Here is a 15719-nt window from a genome sequence, read left to right as displayed (position 1 = left end):
ATTTATCTGCATAAACTGAACTGTAGATTTTAATTAATTTTACTTTTTTTAATTATAAAAATATTAGTCACCTCAGAGAGTTACCATGTAGCCTTGTGCTTTTATATGGCCACGTAACTCCTCTATGACTTCTAATATCTTATATATATATCTACTTAAATTACAGTAGGGGGGTAAAATATCTACTATACAATTTACCACATGGGCAGGGCTGGATTTCTGCCCACTTTTGCCACCCGCCCACCTCGACCGCGCATTCTGTAGATATGAAATATAAAATACACAATATTTATGAATATGTTGTAAATTATATCCTTATAAATGGTGCTTAATGTCATGTTATTATGATTATTCAGTGCTTTGTGAAACACTAAAAACTTGTGTACCACATGACCTCTATAACTATCATATATTTTACAATAGTGGATTAATTGTTCTCTATTCTCCAATTATTTAAAGGAGAAGGAAAGGTAAAAACTAAGTAAGCTTTATCAGAGAGGTTTATTTAAATACATAAATAAGCACTCACAGAACAACTGCACTATCCTATCTATCAAAAAGAAACACCGGGTTTTTTGTCTGCTTTTGTGTATACATGTACTTTGGTATCTGACTTCCTCAGAAAAATCCTTCATTCCCGGGGCCGAGTCTGCACAGTTCTCTCCTCTCCCTTCTCCTACTCCCCCCTCCCATAAGAATGCATAATTTTTTGACACTTGCAACAATTATTTTTTTTGCACACATTTTTGCAAGTTCGCAAATTTTTTTCCTGTTTTGCCAGTGTTTTGAAAGATTTGCAAATTTTGTGCCTAAGCAAATCAGGACAGATTTGCTCATCACTACTCAGATATGGTAAAGGTATGGAAAAGCTTTCTGCAGAACAAATATAGCCTTCTAGCTTGCAGTATTGTGGCTAATCAATTGCCACTAAAATGCCAAAATGACTTTCCTTCTCCTTTAAAGCATATTCTTGTACCCTCTTCACCTCTTGTATCGGTTATTGATTGCTTTATATGTTACTCTGTATGTCCAATGTATGAAACCCACTTATTGTACAGCACTGCGGAATATGTTGGCGCTTTATAAATAAATGTTAATAATAATAATATACGTATATATAAGCATATAAGTAACAAAATATGACAATGCATATTGTCACTATATTTTGGATTGTAACATTGACCAAATACATTTTCAAAGCCAACCCAACTTTTCAGCTATGTTAAAATTGATGTTGCTTCTCTTAATATTCTTTTCCTTCTTTTAGTTACCCAATTTGTTTGGTAATATGCGCTCAACCATGATGTCACTAATGATTGGATCCTATGCTTCTTCAGCCATTACATTTCCTGGCTTAAAAGTAAGTACAATATTGGTAATATTAATAATAACAAAACTACATTTGTGTTACTCCAACTCATGACTTGCATAAGGGCCATTTGAGATACATATATTAATCACAAAACTGGAATGCAGATGACTTATTATTTCCTTTCAGTGTTACACAGCCTGGTCTACTTGCACACCTATTTGGAATGGTGAAGTTGAGAATTAAGAAGCTTTCTGTCTCAGTAATGTAGCTTTTCATAGGCAGCAGATGTTTTTTGGGCATTTTTTGGTTGAGAAAATTAGTTAGGGTGACCAGATCACTTATAAACTCAGGGGCATGTCTAATAAATACATGTTGCAGGGCAGCACTGCAATTGTTTCAACCCTGCTAGTTGGAATTTGGAAAGTGATCTGGTCACCATAGACCAGGAGAAACAAGTGCTGCAGGTAAAAAAATACACATTAATTAGCACAAGCAGTGCCTTGAGAACCAAAAGAAGTTTCAGTACTGTGTCCTTGCATGGCCTGTATGACTGTAATTCAGTACACAACAACAAGATATACTCAAGAATGCAGGGTTCCTTAAAACTGTCCATAAAGTATGTCATTGGCAACTTGAAACCATACTAGCCTCTGACTAGGTGCAAAGCTCTGCAGGTTAACCACTGCTGTGTTGGCTCAACCATAACAGTCTCCTGCATTGTTAATTGTTATTAACAAATATAAACACACTTACCTGGTTAGTAATAAATGAAGCACAAAATATATAAAAAAAAAATATATGAAAAGTGAAGGTTAGTAACATACACTGGTACTGAAATAATAAGGTTAATAATATGCGTTAAAGATTACTGTGCCATGGGTAAAAGAGAACAGGTTTAGATCAACTTGGAAGCAAGGAGGTGGTGCAGCAAGAACAGCAGCAACTGATGATGAAAGGCAGGCAATTGATAACACCGAAAGAGCAAATGGCCTATAACATTGAACCAACCAGCTAGACTTTTGAACCAAGTTGTGGGGTTTAGCCAGGAAAAGATGGACTGTTTGATGTGTGTGGAAAGGAAGCTTTACTTCATTTGCTAAACCCTTGCTAAGTGTTTGTCAACTGCTTCTTCCACCTTATTGGATTCATCAATGTAATTACAACATGCTGTCCTGACTATAGTGCACAAGCCTCCTTGACTGGCTGTAAGGTAATCTAAGACTAAGCGATGTTGCATAACTTCTTTCTTTAGCTGCTTAAGCTTGTGGCTAACAAATTAAAATGTATCATCATACTCATTGATCATGTTATCAAGTAGCAGTGAAAGATCAGACAGGAGGCTGAAGGCCTTCTTAATGCAACACCTATTAACCTATGGGATGTCAAATAAAACTTCAGCGCTACTTGTGACATCCCGATTGGCAAGGAGATGTGATGAGACATGAGACAGCTTGAAATCTGCCGCTGTCATATACTAAGGGGCTGATTTACTAAGACACGATTTCGAATCCGAATTGGAAAAATTCTGATTGGAAACGAACATTTTGCGACTTTTTCGTATTTTTTGCGATTTTTTTCGGCGTCTTTACGATTTTTGCGTAAAAACGCGAGTTTTTCGGCGTCTTTACGATTTATGCGTACTAAAAAATCGCGACTTTGCGCAACTTTCGTAATGGCTACGAAAAACTCGCGTTTTTACGCAAAAATCGTAAAGACGCCGAAAAAATCGCAAAATTACCGATCATTACGAAAAAAACGCAATCGGACGCATTCGGCCCGTTCGTGGGTTAGTAAATGTGCCCCTAAGTAGGAGGAAGATTTGGAATTTTTTCCATAACACCACTGTTATACCAATATCCTTGGGGCCACAGATTTAGCAAGTAAGATAATAGTGGTGTTATACTGGCAGAGGGTAAAATTCCCTTAAAGCATCTTAACTATTTCCTAAGGTTTAAGAGGATCAGCAATATATGGCATGCTGTGTGCTGTGTGCTGTAAAAGGAGAGTGTGTGCAAATCCAACAGTTAGAAATGTTAAGAGCTGGCATAATATGCATACTGACATGGGCATTATCGCTGGGATCAAACAATTGTGCATATAAGTCTCTTTTGGCCATTTTTATGAGGGTTGTAGGTGCAGTGAGATTTGGCATCCTTAGCCTAGGTGATGTAGGTTTGGCTGGTGTTGTCAGTAGGGGTGATCCATCCGTGGACAGAACCTGAAAGCGAGCAGTAAAAAGCACACCAAGAACAAGAATAATGATGTGTACACACATGAGAGTGACACAAATTACCAGTCTGTTGTCTGCCTTGAGTCCAAAGCTCCTGTCCCATAGAGACATGATGACGATGATGAGGTGCTGTTCAAAGGTTTGATCTTCACCCGACAGGGACCTACTGCCTTAGCACTGGATACTGAGGTCCCCGGACTTAGGTGGTGCAGGGAAAGAGGCGTTATTATGTCCTCACAATCCCCACACTTACACAATGGGTGGAAGCTGAGTCTTCTTGCAGTGGGAGGTGTGGATCCAGTTGTGTTTCCCTTCCACTTTCACTGCAGTATCTCCAGTGAAGAGTACTTGAGGTGGTCCTTCCTAGTCTGGCTAGAAGACCTTGGCAACATTCCTTTTGGGGAAGACCCAATCACCTTGAACAAGGGCATGCGCTCCTGGAACATCTGCTGAATCTGCCAATGAAGAATAAACTTGAGAATGCAGTTTGGTCAGTGCAATTAAATAACATACTGAGTCATCCTTCCATAGTTTATGCACAGCAGATCAGTAGGAGGGAAGTATTAGGCCATGCTTGTGGGTTTCCGAAAGTATCTTAGTGCGGTCATCACTACAGTCTTTAATTCTGCATATTAGCTGGACCCCCCAAATGCAGGTCTCTTGAAGTACTGTATCTGTGCTTGGATTGTAGGATTCATCTGTAAAACATGCTGTCTCCTGCTGTTCCACTGGCAAAAAATTAAAGGAGGTTGCCTCTTCAGTGGGAGATGGTGACAGGATTGGAATTTTCTCCTCTGGTTGTGTACAAGTGAATGTAACAAGACCAGCAATCTGTTTTTGAATGTCTCTGATATCTCCAGCTGTAATTGCTCCTCTTTCCTGAAGGTACCATTTCCATTTAATCAAAGTCTGATTTTGCGACACTGATGCTCTAGTAGTTAGATCATTGTCTCAAACCCACCCTGCAATGGGTAGTGCTGTGTGAGCAGTAATTGGGTCTTTCCCAGTTGTGGGAACATATTCACATATTGTATTGATATATCTCTTTTTACTTTCTTTTCATTTGCTTGCCACAAACTCCAGAAGATAGTGCCATTGTTTTCTACTATGTCCACTTGAATAGGGATTCCAGGTCTCACTGGCCCTAGCCCTTGTTGCTGTTCCTCGGCAGCTAAATATGCAGTTTTCTGCTAAGGACCCAAAAATAAGTGTGGGATAAATAACCCCTAGAAGCCCACAACCCCAATGATTTGTTGTGCCTCTTTCTTATTATTCAGAAAGTTCCAAATTACACAAAGGCCATCTCCCATAAATGGGAGATAATAAATTCACATTTTTAAAAATGATTTCCTAAGATATAATTAATCCTTACTGGAGCCAAAACAATCCTAGTGGGTTTAATTACTGTTTAAATATTTTTTTTTAGTAAACCTAAGGTAGGATATCTGAATTACGGAAAAACCCCAGGTCCCAAGCATTCTGGATAATGGGTCCCACCATACCTGTGCTGGTGCATTAAATGGTCTGACTGCTAGCCTTAGAACTCCTACCCTTAACAGCTTTTGAACAGTTTCTCTTTCTGTTTTCAATCATTGTCCTAAAAGCATATTCATCTCCAGTATGATTTCAGGTAATTCGGAAATGAATACATTAGCCCAAAAACCTGTCTGTTTCTTTATTGCTAATCTTACCCTTACTCTGACTTCTGGAGTGGTGTGGCCCCCTAAACTTTCTACATGTATTATTTCTACTTTGTAATGGGAGGGGTCCCCCTGAAGAAGTGTAACTTCTGCTACTGTATTAACTAAAGCCATTGATGGGGTTGAATTGGGTGATCCCCCCACCATACAGTGAAAGGAACATATGGGCATTGGTCTCTAGTGGTCACTGCTCTCACTGGCTGTAGACCCACCTTCTCATAAAGAGGAAGGATGTCCCAGTTCCTTCTTTTGTGCTTCTCTATATTCTCCTCTGGATTTAACCCCTGTATTGGGTGTGTTGGAATTGAGAGTAGGGGCTTCACATTCATCATTACTATCCTCACAAATTTCTGTTTTAATATCTGCTTTATTACCCACCACTGGCTTCCATTTTTAAGTAACTCTGCTGTGGGGACCCCATCTGTTTCCTCTGTAGAAACTCCTGCTTTTAATAAATCCGCCCACATCTATTTTCATGCTGTTTTGATATGTGTATACCCCCTTTCTAGTTTAGAAGTGTCTACAGTGCTAACAGGTTCAGCACAGCCCCCTCCTAGTTCCCCTAGCTGTCCCAAAAGGGTATTGCAGCAGAAAACCAACAGAAAATGACTGGCACAATGAGTATAATGCAAGCGGGGCTTAGCCCCGAGTATTTTATTAAAGTGTAGAAGCGACGTTTCGGGAGCATACCCCTTTATCGGGCATACAAGCCAGTGCAATGAAAGTGATTAAATAGTCTCACAGTTATTTAGCATAAATAATTACACAATTAAAATATTAATTTAAAAATACAGAGACCAAACTCCATAGTGACAGTTCTCAATATAAGAAAAACAATTGTCCAGATAGCACTGTGATTGCCAAGCCTCTTCACTTAATTTTTCAAGATTCGTGGAGGTCTGGCTTGGTGCCGAGAGACTGGCGAATTGCTAATGTGATGCCATTATTTAAAAAAGGATTGCATTCTCTGCCTGAAAACTATAAGCCTGTTGGTCTGACATCAGTAGTAGAAAAGCTTTTGGAAGGGGTAATAAGGGATAAGGTACTTGAACACATTGCAGTTCACAATACTATAAGTTTGTGCCAGCATGGTTTTATGTGTAACAGATCTTGCCAGACTAATTTAGTCGCCTTTTATGAGGAGGTGAGCAGGAACTTCAATGCTGGAATGGCAGTTGATGTCATGTACTTGGACTTTGCAAAAGCGTTTGATACAGTACCTCACAGAAGGTTAATGAATAATTGAGGAATATTGGCCTGGAGTATAATATTTGTAATTGGATAGAGAACTGGTTGGAGGATAGATTACAAAGAGTGGTGGTAAATGGAACATTTTCTAATTGGACCTGTGTTGTTAGTGGAGTACCGCAGGGGTCAGCCCTTGGTCCTTTGCTTTTTAACTTGTTTATTAACGACCTGGAGGTGGGCATAGAGAAACTGTCTCTATTTTTGCTGATGACACTAAATTGTGCAAAACTATAAGTTCCATGCAGGATGCTGCTGCTTTGCAGAACAATTTGACTAAATTGGAAAACTGGGCAGCAAACTGGAAAATGTGGTTCAATATAAACGTGAACTATCTACTAAATGGTAGTTTATTGGGGGTATCCTTAATTAAGGATCTAGTTTTTGTAGATAACAAGTTGTCTAATTCCAGGCAGTGTCATTCTGTGGCTACTAAAGCAAATAAAGTGTTGAGGCATTGACTCAAGGGATGAAAACATAATTTTGCCTCTTTATAGGTCCCTTGTAAAGCCTCACCTTGAGTATGCAGTGTAGTTTTGGGCTCCAGTCCTTAAGAAGGATATTAATGAGCTGGAGAGAGTGCAGAGACGTGCAACTAAACTGGTTAAGGGGATGGAAGATTTAAAGGACAAGGAAAGGCTAAGTCACTTGGGGGTGCCAAAATGTTAGGCACCCCCAAGTGACTTTAATCACTTACCTTGTACCCCGGGATGGTGCCTCTGTTAGGAGAAAACAGCACCAGCCCGGGGTAGCTGTAGCGAGCGCTTCCTCCTTCCTGCTTCGTTCTCTGTTAAAGTTCGGCTTTTTCACTCTACTGCACATGCGCGTGCACGCGAAGCAGGAAGCGCTGCAGCTACCCAGGCTGGTGCTGTTCTCTCCGAACAGGAGCACCAGCCCGGGGTAAAAGGTAGGCGATTTAAGTCACTTGGGGGTGCCTAACATTTTGGCACCCCCAAGTGACTTTGCCTTTCCTTCTCCTTTAAGCTATGAGGTTAGACTGTCGAGGTTGTGGTTGTTTTCTCTGAAAAAGAGGCACTTGCGAGGGGACATGATTACTCTGTACAAATACATTAGAGGGGATTATAGGCAGATAGGGGGTGTTCTTTTTTTCCCATAAAAGCGATCAACGCACCAGAGGCCACCCCTTTAGATTAGAGGAATGGAGTTTCCAGTTGAAGCAGCGTAGGTGGTTTTTAACGGTGAGGGCAGTGAGATTGTGGAATGCCCTTCCTAGTTGTTGTAATGGCAGATTCTGTTAATGCCTTTAAGAGGGGCCTGGATGAGGTCTTGAACAAGCAGAATATCCAAGGCTATTGTGATACTAATATCTACAGTTAGTATTAATTAATGGTTGTATATATAGTTTATGTATGTGATAGTATAGATTGGTAAGTATACTGTAGGTTGTGTGTGCTGGGTTTACTTGGAAGGGTTGAAATTGATGGACTCTTGTCTTTTTTTAACTCTATGTAACAATGTACTTTACTATGTAACTATGTACACGAAAGTCCATAAAGTAAAAAACTTTTTTTGAGAAAAAATAAGTCCACAAATAAACCACCTACCAAAATAACTCTAGAAAAATAACAACAAACAAAAATGTCTTTATACCTTTAGAACATGTTACATTTACATAGTGATATTAGCAAAAGTGCAACATTGTAAATTGATACAATTAATGGAATACCATAACTCACTGAAAACTAAAAGTAACATTTGATACGAAACTAACTAACCCTGACCCTGGAAAGGAGTTACCTGTCTCTGAAGTACTGCACAATTCATCATTCATATTTTATATCTGCAGAAAAAAGGCATACATAATTAACGGTTACTATAATATAACCACAAGATCTTAAAAGCAAGACACTGTAAAATCCTCGTTTAAACCTTGAGGATACTTTTAAATCCGAAATCCAGTAGAATTCCTTTTGTAATAAAATTCTCTTTGTATCCTGCCCCTCCCTCACTTTAATCTGTTCCAATATTTGCTATGTAAATTGCAAGATATGATGACCAAATTCGAAAAAATGTTTAGCCAGGGTTGTTTCCCTTCTCTCCTTAACTAATTTTTAACTAGTTCTTTACCCTTCTCTTTTTCTTTGAGGGGTTTATAATTCTGAATCCTAGATTTATGCTCATTCAGTCGCACATGCACTGCGCTACTCATCTGAATTACATAGCCTAATCCACAGGGACAGTTAATGTAATAGACCACATATTTACTATTACAATTAAAAGTCCATTTTACCTGCAATTTTGAGCCATTATGTGGATGTATTACATTATGCCCGAGGATAATGCCATTGCAATGGCTACAATTAGCACATGGATATGTACCTCCCTTTTCACATACTTCTCTGTCTTTTTTTGTATTACTTAATCTCGATTTTAACAACTCTCCCACTGTTTTTCCTTTTCTATATGAATACATCGAGGGATTACGGAACAATTTACTCAATTTAGGGTCGCTTTCAAAAAACCCCAGTATTTTAACACCAATTTTTTTTATTGACCCGGTATTATTGTCATAAGTAGTTACAAAAACAGCCTGTTGACTTTTTAAACTGCTTTTTTCTTTTTTCTTTAATAGTTCCTCTCTTGGTAAAGATTTCACTTGTTCTTTAATTTTCCTAGGGGTTGTCACATCATAATCTTTTTCCACAAATGTATGCATTACTTTATGCGCCTCAGAATCACACATCACTGGAGGTTATGTGGCATTCCCTCATAAACTGACTCTTAGGCAAACCAGTCAGTAATCCAGGGGGTTGAAAGTTATTTGACTGTACAAAATTATTTGGATCTGTAGGTTTTATTATAAACAGTAGTTACAAACTCATTGTTATTATAAATTATATCAAATCAAAAATAAATTCTAAAGTAAATTTTACAGTATGTACATTATTAAGATACTCAAGGAATTCCTGCAATTTATTAAATGAGCCTGTCCAAATCAAAAATGTGGCATCCACATATCTTAAATGAGTGTAGCTATACTGAGAATATTCACCCACCAGGATATACGTGTTCTCAATAAAATCTATAAAAATGTTTTTTCTCATCTGTATTTTTTTGTCACTCGCATTTTTTTTGTCATCTGTGTCTTTTTTTGTCATGACTGTGCCCATTTTTACACGACCACGCCCAATTTGACGTGACTGCGACTTTTTTTGATGCACAAAAAAATTTTCTGTTGCAAATTTTCACTGAAGTTTCACACAACAATTCGCCAATGGCGAAATGCAGTATTCGCTGCGAATCCGTGCCTGGCGAAAAAAAATTCTCATCACTAGTAAGCAATATTAGGATAATCTACCACCAATACCTACCTAAATGGGTAGTGGCCTTATGAATCTGGCTGTTTAATCTCAGACCTCCTAACAATGACAACAGAGGAGCTCGAAGATTAAATGGTGCAGATTTAATCAATTTAGAACGTATGTCAGCAGTAAAGGGTTCCATATCTGGTCCCAACCAATTTTGTGGCTGAATCTGGAAATACCTTCCCCAATATTTTTCCAAGGAGAGGTGTTTTCCAGATCGCCAGGATTGGCGTATACACAAACTATTCCATCCCTAACAAGATCTAATAATGAAAAATTCATAGTAAACTCTCTAGCCTTTCTCATGGTCTGTCTGAGATGTGGGTTGGTAGTTAAAACACCCATAGCTACTGCTTCCTTACGTGACAATAGTACACTGCCGAAGTACACGATCAAAGAATTAAACGATGAAGAAAGACTGTCAATGTTGGGATTGTTTTCTTTACAAGTACATTGATAGTGGGAATTCAATAGGGGCTTGTCTTAACCCATATGGGGGCGATCAAAATGATACCAAACATGGGGGGTGTCTCATGTCCCAGTCCCCCAGAACCCATCCCTCCTCACGGATGGGTATAGGCAGCCCCTGTTTGGTATCATTGGGAAGCCTGGGCCCTCCTCATAAATCCTATGTGATTTATGAGGATGTGGACCTTAAAGCAGCGGAGATATGGATCCATTTCTATAATCCATATTTTCTGATAGCTGCATCCCCCCTGCTGCTCTAGGTCCCCAGCTGACCTCTTTGATCACAGATCAAAGAAAGCAATAGCCCCAGGTTTCCCGCCCTCCAAATGGCTGGATACGGATAGTCTGCTCCCTCTGCTGAAGTTGTCACCTTCCAGCAGTCCCTGGGTGCATATTTAATTAAGGGTCTCTGCAGGAGACCAGATGGGGCTAGAGGTTAACCCTTTGCCATGCCAGGGCCATATGGTGCCTGGCATGACAGTGAGAATTATAAATTTCTTTAAAATTATAAATTACAAAGATTCCCTTTTCAGTGTGTATTTTGATAGGGAAATGGTAAGAAAAAGCTTTATGTGTCAGCTATGTATCTGCCTTTTTTGTACCCCCATCTAGATTTATATTCCTAATTCCTTGTTTTATTTGGTATTTTAATTGTCTATTATATATTTGTATACTCTTTCCAGCTCATATATGAGGCAGGAGTCTCTTTTGTGGCGATAATGTTGGGCTGGTCGGCTTTAGCGTGTCTGATTTTCCTCAACTGCATTATAAACTGGCCCAAGGAATTAATCCCATCACCTGATGAGACTTCTTATACGTAAGTATTATAAACATCTGCATCCTCCTTTAGTCTAGATTCTTCACACCCCTAAACTTTCGGCATCTTTATTGTGTATGTTAAATCCCTTAAAGGAGAAGGAACGGTAAAAACTAAGTAAGCTTTATCAGAAAGGTCTATGCAAATACAGCCATAAGCACTCACAGAAATGCTGCATTGACTTCTCTTTCAAAAGATTAGTTGTGTCTGTTTTCCTGTGCCAGAAACATGCAGCTCTTTGCTTTCTGCTCTTTCCTGCTACCCCCTCCCTCAAGAATGCTGAGAACTCACTCCCCCCCTTAGGAATGTGGATCTGAGCCAATCAGCAGGAAGCTGACTCATAGTCTTACTAACTGAGCATGTTCACTTGGTCTGGGTTTCTGTGCAGGAGCGAGGCATTATGGGAACTTTCTTTACACACCTCAGTGTCTTTTCTTCCTGTTTGGCTTCTGATCATCTGACCGAGAGAAATATGGGGAGACTTAAGGGCACTATTGAGACAACTGAAGGTATGCCTGCAGCTTGAGATTAACTCTTTATTAGCCTTTCCTTCTCCTTTACCCATTAAGCTAATGTCACACAATGCATTTTCTTCACTGTTGGGAAAAGTGCCCTCAGGGAAAATCGTGATCCTGTCCCATGTTTGATGTAACAGGCCTGAATAGGATCTGCACTTCAGAATGGATTTTGTTCAGAAGACATTAAGGTCATTTTTAATAAAAATACTTTTTTTGTTTTTAGAAACTCATAAACTCCTGAGACTTTTTTGATTAAAAAATTTGATCAGTGATGTATTTATTAATATTCATAATAATGTGTAAGTTGATTTTTTGAGAATTTACTTCTTTCTCGAAAAAATTTGTTAACGTTCCCACAAATTTTGAGAATATTGCAGGAAATTCTTGAAAAACACTAGAATTTTAAAGACATTTATTTCCTTGAATCCATCTTTTTTCCCAAAAAGGTGCATTTTAGAAGCATTGGCGCTCACTCTTGGAAAAACAATAATGTGTTTAAATTGTCACTTGAAATTGTGTGTGAAATATAAAACAATGATGGGTTTAACTTCCCCTTAAAAATGTGTCAAGGACAGGCTGTAAATGGTTCTCGGCAGCTTAAACCTGGTGTCTAAAAAAAAAATCACAAGTTTTATAAACCAACATTTGTTGGTTTTAAAAAAATAATTCCCAGAATTATCTTAAATTTTTCTAGAAAAAAACAAAACTTGTATAATGCCAAAAAAAAATGAAACATAAAAAAAGTAGAATGTTTCTCAAAAAACTTTAGTAAATGGTCCCCTAAATGTACATTCAATTTGTGCATAGTGACAGGCAGATCCCCCCTCACGTCATCTTTATGATTTTAGCAGGATTAAAAAAGAAAAAAAATCATATGACACCTGCCCTGAGTAAGCAGCTTTTTATACTGGGTAGCACTACTGGCCTGGCCAATAAAAATGTATGCTCAATGCCAATGTTAATAATTGGGAAAACAGATAAAAATATAGGAATGACGGTATTTTTTTCCAGAAAAGGTAGCAAACCCTAGGGGGTCTATTCATCAAAGTACGAGTTCGAAAAATTCGGATTTAATACAATAATTTCTGATGATCGCAAATATCACGAAAATGCTTCCGAAAAAATCGTATTAGTCACAATAATATCATATTGGTGATCTCAAAGTCATGAAACTTTCATATCCGAACAATCGTAAAACTTTCCAACTTTGATCCAACTGTGCATGATTTTGGAAGCCTCCTATAGGACTCAATGGCACTATGCAGCTCCAACCTGGCCAAAGGAAAGTCACAATACAGAAGCTTGAATGAATTCAAAACTTTCGTGCTCGGCGCGACAATATGATTTTGTTGTAAAAATTTTGCTGCAAAATACGAAAAAGTTGCAGAAATATGCACAGTACAATCAAATACTATTTTTTTGTAATTCGTACCTTTCGTGGAAATGTTTGACATTAAAGACATATAAGATGCAGTTTACAGTAATAAACTAAAGAAACAGAGGTGATCAGCATAAAGGAAGTAGGCAAAGCCAGAACAAAGAAAGGCAAAAAAAGCAAGGGACTGAAGGACAAAGCAACTGCAAAAAGGCCCACCAGACCACAGGAATACAGAATACAGAAAATAACTAAAAGCAAATAAATCAGACCCAGGATGTAGAGAAACTGGATTATCAAAAGTAAAAGTGAATTTATACAAGTATTATGTTTATAACTGGATGTCTGTAACTATTTTTATATTCTTATTGTGTGTTTCTTGGTATTTGTGCTACTTGCCTTATAGTTTATCCCTTTACGTAATTTACGTAATCTTTTATATTAATCACGTGAAAACCATATATGGCGTGTGAGAGGTTCTTTGCCATATCATTCTACATGTTGATAAATATTATTTTAAAACTAAAAACATAACTTTGACCACACATGCATTAATGGGATCTGAGCTTTCTCCTGCAGCACAGACCTTCATGTACCCTATGAGAACATAGTTACATAGTTACATAGGGTTGAAAAAAGACCAGAGTCCATCAAGTTCAACCATTCCAAGTAAACCCAGCACACACAACCTATACTTATCAATCTATACACTCACATACATAAACTATATATACAACTACTAATACTAACTGTAGATATTAGTATTACAATAGCCTTGAATACTATGCTTGTTCAAGAATTCATCCAGGCCCCTCTTAAAGGCATTAACAGAATCTGCCATTACCATATCACTAGGAAGGACATTCCACAACCTCACTGCCCTCACCGTGAAAAACCACCTACGCTGCTTCAAATGGAAGCTCCGGTCCTCTAATCTAAAGGGGTGTGGCCTCTGGTGCGTTGCTCGTTTTTATGGGAAAAAAGAACACCCCCTGTCTGCCTATAATCCCCTATATAATTTGCATCCAATAATTATTTAGTTTGGGGAATGTCCAGATTATGTGGAACCATGTGCCTGCTAGTCCACATCTACGGGTGCAGTTGTTTCCTTTGGCTGGGTTTATGCGGTACAGTTGCTCAGGAGTCAGGTAGGAGCCGTGGAGGATTTTGACCTAGATTAGTTTGTCCCTAGATGATATAGTGGATGGTAGTAGGTGTCTCAGCACGTTCTGGCTCCAATTCTCCTATGTCCTGGACCCATTTTTGGTAGCAGTTTGGCACTTGTTTCTCCCCTATGTTCATTAACGTTTGCTAGATGGTCGAGAGACTTCCTGAGTTGTAACTGAGCTTCTAGGGCTGTGGCAGCAATTCTGAGTTGTGGGTTGGCGAACTGTGTTTGTTCAGGAATAGTTCTTTGCTTCGGAGTCTACTGCATATAGGGTGGATTTATGCCAATTTACAGGGAGACCAGAGTGTAGCCCATTGTAGTCGATTGTATTTAATAGCCTGGCTAGAGCCACACCGGGGTTTTCAAGGTATATAAGCATGTCATCTGTGTATAAAGATATCTTTTCATGCAGATTGCCTATTGTGAATCCTGTTATGTTTGCGGTTCCACAGATTATTTCCGCTAGTGGCTCTATAGCTAGGCAGAAAAGGAATGGGGACAGGGGGCATTCCTGTCTGGTGCCTCTTTTTAAAGCAAAGGCCAGGGATAGCATATTATTGGCCCTGATTTGAGCATTTGGGGAGTACTATAAGGCCTGTACCCAGCAAAGGTATTGTGGCCCAAAGCCAAATCTCTTTATTGTATGCCAAAGGAAGTGCCACTCTCTTGAGTCAAAGGCTTTCTCGGTATCTCATGCAGCTATGACTCGAGTTCCTTCGTTGTTGTGTTGTATTTGCAAGTGGGTTTGGTATTTGCAAGACGATTTGGAGAATCACCTATGCCGCAGCAACCTGAGATTCATCGACTTCCCGGAACTGTCAGAAGGGAATGCACCAGAAGCCTTCATAGAGTCATGGCTAAAAGAAACATTTGGAGCAGAGCAACTGTCCAGCACATTCGCAATCGAAAGAGCCCACAGAGTCCCTACCAAGCAAGCCCCCCCGGGGGCGCCGCCTAGACCGCTGATCGCTAAGCTGCTCAACGCCAGAGACCGGGACAAAATCCTAACACTCGCCAGGACACAAGGGCAATTGCGGTACCAAGCTGCAAGCATAACAATTTACGCGGACTACTCAGCCGAAGTTCAACGACAACGAGCAGGCTTCCAGAGTGGGAAAAACTGCCTGTGCACCACAGGCCTAACATATGCCATGATGTACCCAGCACGCCTAAGAGTCCAAGCAGATGGCAAATCATATTTCTTTACTGCACCTCAGGATTTACAAACCTGGATGGACGCCAGAGGAATACCTGCATAGCAATTGGCTAAACTACCATAAAGACCCAGAAACATCCTAAGGATCCATACTATGTACTCCCTAACTCCTGTCCTCTGCCAAAGGACTAAGAAAGCTCTGCATACCCTACACTAGCTAAAGGCTCCCAGACACCTGCCATGTATAGCGTGACAATGGCCCTTGAGAGGTCAAATCCATAGCAACCTGAACATCCCTAGCTTACTGTCACCCAAGCGCTAGTGGGCCCATCCCAGCCCGGGGGACATCTCAGCGGCTCCAGCTTTCCTCTTCATGAGCTACAAGCCACTAGCTTCCCAGAAAT

The 15719-nt window shown here is 39.4% G+C and overlaps 1 protein-coding gene across 2 annotated transcripts in view; it reads left to right on the top strand.

Moving 5' to 3' along the window:
- slc43a1 (solute carrier family 43 member 1) overlaps positions 1-15719 on the top strand; it is a 174121-nt gene that overhangs the window by 87725 nt on the left and 70677 nt on the right. For both annotated transcript variants that reach the window (NM_001199911.1, XM_031905161.1), the window contains exons 6-7: positions 1268-1360; positions 10965-11098. In NM_001199911.1, the coding sequence (NP_001186840.1) occupies positions 1268-1360; positions 10965-11098 (227 nt within the window). The remainder of the gene's footprint in view (positions 1-1267; positions 1361-10964; positions 11099-15719) is intronic.

The sequence above is a fragment of the Xenopus tropicalis genome, chromosome 7 (assembly GCF_000004195.4).
Source record: "Xenopus tropicalis strain Nigerian chromosome 7, UCB_Xtro_10.0, whole genome shotgun sequence".
In the NCBI taxonomy this organism is placed as follows: domain Eukaryota; kingdom Metazoa; phylum Chordata; class Amphibia; order Anura; family Pipidae; genus Xenopus; species Xenopus tropicalis.
The sequence above is the reverse complement of the archived record's forward strand: the minus strand, read 5'-3'. Positions and strand labels throughout refer to the sequence as shown.